This window comes from Trypanosoma rangeli (assembly GCF_003719475.1).
Source record: "Trypanosoma rangeli strain AM80 chromosome Unknown Tra_15.4_contig_00571, whole genome shotgun sequence".
Classification (NCBI taxonomy): domain Eukaryota; phylum Euglenozoa; class Kinetoplastea; order Trypanosomatida; family Trypanosomatidae; genus Trypanosoma; species Trypanosoma rangeli.
In genome coordinates, this window is record NW_021706318.1 from 6,173 (window position 1) to 8,339 (window position 2,167).

Consider the following 2,167-nt stretch of genomic DNA (forward strand, 5'->3'; position numbering starts at 1 on the left):
TATATATATATATATATATATATATATATATATATATAAACGAAGCTCAGGGTTATCAGCTTGTGTGAGACAAGACGACGGAGAGGAAAAGGAGACAGATGCATTGGCTTCTTCTTTGTTTAAAGCCTACTTTTATGACCGTCACGTACTCGACACCTGTTGAGTTCACCATGCAAGGTCTCGGACATGTGTCCCCTTAAAGGGGACACGCATTTCCATTTATTCCTTCTTTCTTTTTATTTTTGTTTCATTGTGGTTTTTCCTCCAATGATATTCCTTGATTACTCGACTAGTCCGCATATATGCACACACGCGCATATTATACTTGTAAGTATTCCAGTTGCCCACTTGTTTCCCTTCTCTCTCTCTCTCTCTCTTACCCACACACGCACGCACTCCACTCGTTCTGTTTTCTTAATGGAACCGTCGTCAAGGGTTGTTTCTTTGCGTCGCTTTCTCCATCGGCGCCAACTGTGCTAATCCTCCATGTGATGACTAAACCGCATTCTGTATATGTCAGCCAGGGCCACAGTCTCCGTATCTCTGCTACCGGCCATCTTTACCACCAGACGATCATTGGCCTTCATATGCTTCAGGTTTCTCCGTGTGATGGGGATGACAATTTCATCACGCCTCATCACCAGTCGCTGGGTGGCCCCAAGTCGCACACGCACCGTGCCACTAGTGCCCTCCCAAAGGCTCCGCAGGAAACCCACTACTCCGTCAAACCAGCAAACCTCAACATCCAACACGTGTTTACGCTCAATCTGGCGGTTAATGGAAGGGAGACAGAGTTCCGTAACATCCCCATGAATCAGGCGGCCGCTGTGCAGGTAAATCATGTCCCATGTCCGCATCGTTTCCACAGCGGCGGCAACGCGTTCCTCCTCCATGGTGGAAAGTGCCAAAGGTCTTTTCGCTGACCCAGAAAACACGGAACATAACACTTGTGCCAGGCGTCCCCAAGGTCTATCAACACTCAAGGGCCCACGCATGTCGTGCATAAGCTGCGCTGCAAAAGATTGAAAGGAGGAAAGATCAAAGACACATTCCTTTTTCTTGACCGTGCTAGGGTCCAATATCACAGCAGGATTCGTAAAGACGACGACCGGTACAACAAGTTCACCACATTGCTTATGCACACGACGGTCCGTATACCACGTGCCTTGCTCCCGCGACTTATCCTCCATAACACCCTCCGCATTAAGTGAACTATTGGTTTTGAGCATGTAATAGTCTGAAAGCGGGATCCGTTTGTCATTTTCAATAAAGCGACGAAGTGCGGCTGCTTTTACTAAGTTGTCTTCTTGAATATCCTCAAACTCCAACGCACGCCTAGTGTTATTTGGGCACTGAAACCACCGCGGGCCGTTGCTCCAAACTTGGCCGCGCCAGTGCTTTACCTCCACCACAAGTACAACAGGCCCCACCGCCACCACATCAATTTCACGGTTGTGCCCGAGGCGCTGTACACGCACACGTCGGCGAAGAAATACGTGTTTCCAACCAGCGGCGCGCAACGCAGCTTCCACCAACTCCTCCGCCTGCATAGAAGCCAGAAGTTGCCTCTGGCGAAACGACATGCCAGCAAGGGACAAAATACGACGCCACGCTAAGGACGACAAACTAACCCGGAAGAATCCTTTGGACAAGCCAATAGCGACAAGGACCACCAGCAGCGTGAAAAGCGCCATCAGCACAGTCGGTAGCCAATAGGCTACATCAACTGCAAACTTCCACATTCACCCTCGCTTTTCAAACCACACAAATCGACGGGCAGACACAAACCCACACAAAGTAGGGGGGGGAAAAAAGGGTAGGAACAAAACACGCATGCATGAATAGATGGGAACTGTGTGCACGTGCCAACATACATACATGTATACAACGCCACATGACAAGTCACAGACTGTTACGAGTGTTTTTTTTGTTCCCCTCTTTTATTCTTTTAATTTTAAAAAATGATTATATAGCACAAATAGAAGAGAAAAAAACAACACTAATACAACACGTTTTTATCCATCTATCGCTTATATTAAAAGCACAACATGCTTATCCTTCACTTTTTCATCTTTTTTTTTGTTTTTTTTTTTTTCAGATATCTTTTCCCGTCCCTTGAGCTACACTAACTGTTAGGATGGCTACATTCCCCACGTGTACTCTGGTG

The 2,167-nt window shown here is 47.1% G+C and overlaps 1 protein-coding gene across 1 annotated transcript, besides 3 other annotated features; it reads right to left on the reverse strand.

The window, feature by feature from the left end:
• Window positions 1-38: a microsatellite.
• A 320-nt stretch (window positions 39-358) lies between these two features.
• Window positions 359-377: a microsatellite.
• Window positions 378-476: 99 nt separating this feature from the next.
• TraAM80_09387 (uncharacterized protein) lies at window positions 477-1,742 on the reverse strand (the record flags this gene model as incomplete). The annotated part of the gene is made up of 1 exon (XM_029386074.1): window positions 477-1,742. One exon carries the CDS (start codon window positions 1,740-1,742, stop codon window positions 477-479), a length of 1,266 nt encoding a protein of 421 aa, XP_029234072.1.
• A 321-nt stretch (window positions 1,743-2,063) lies between these two features.
• Window positions 2,064-2,095: a microsatellite.
• The last annotated feature ends 72 nt before the right edge of the window (window positions 2,096-2,167 follow it).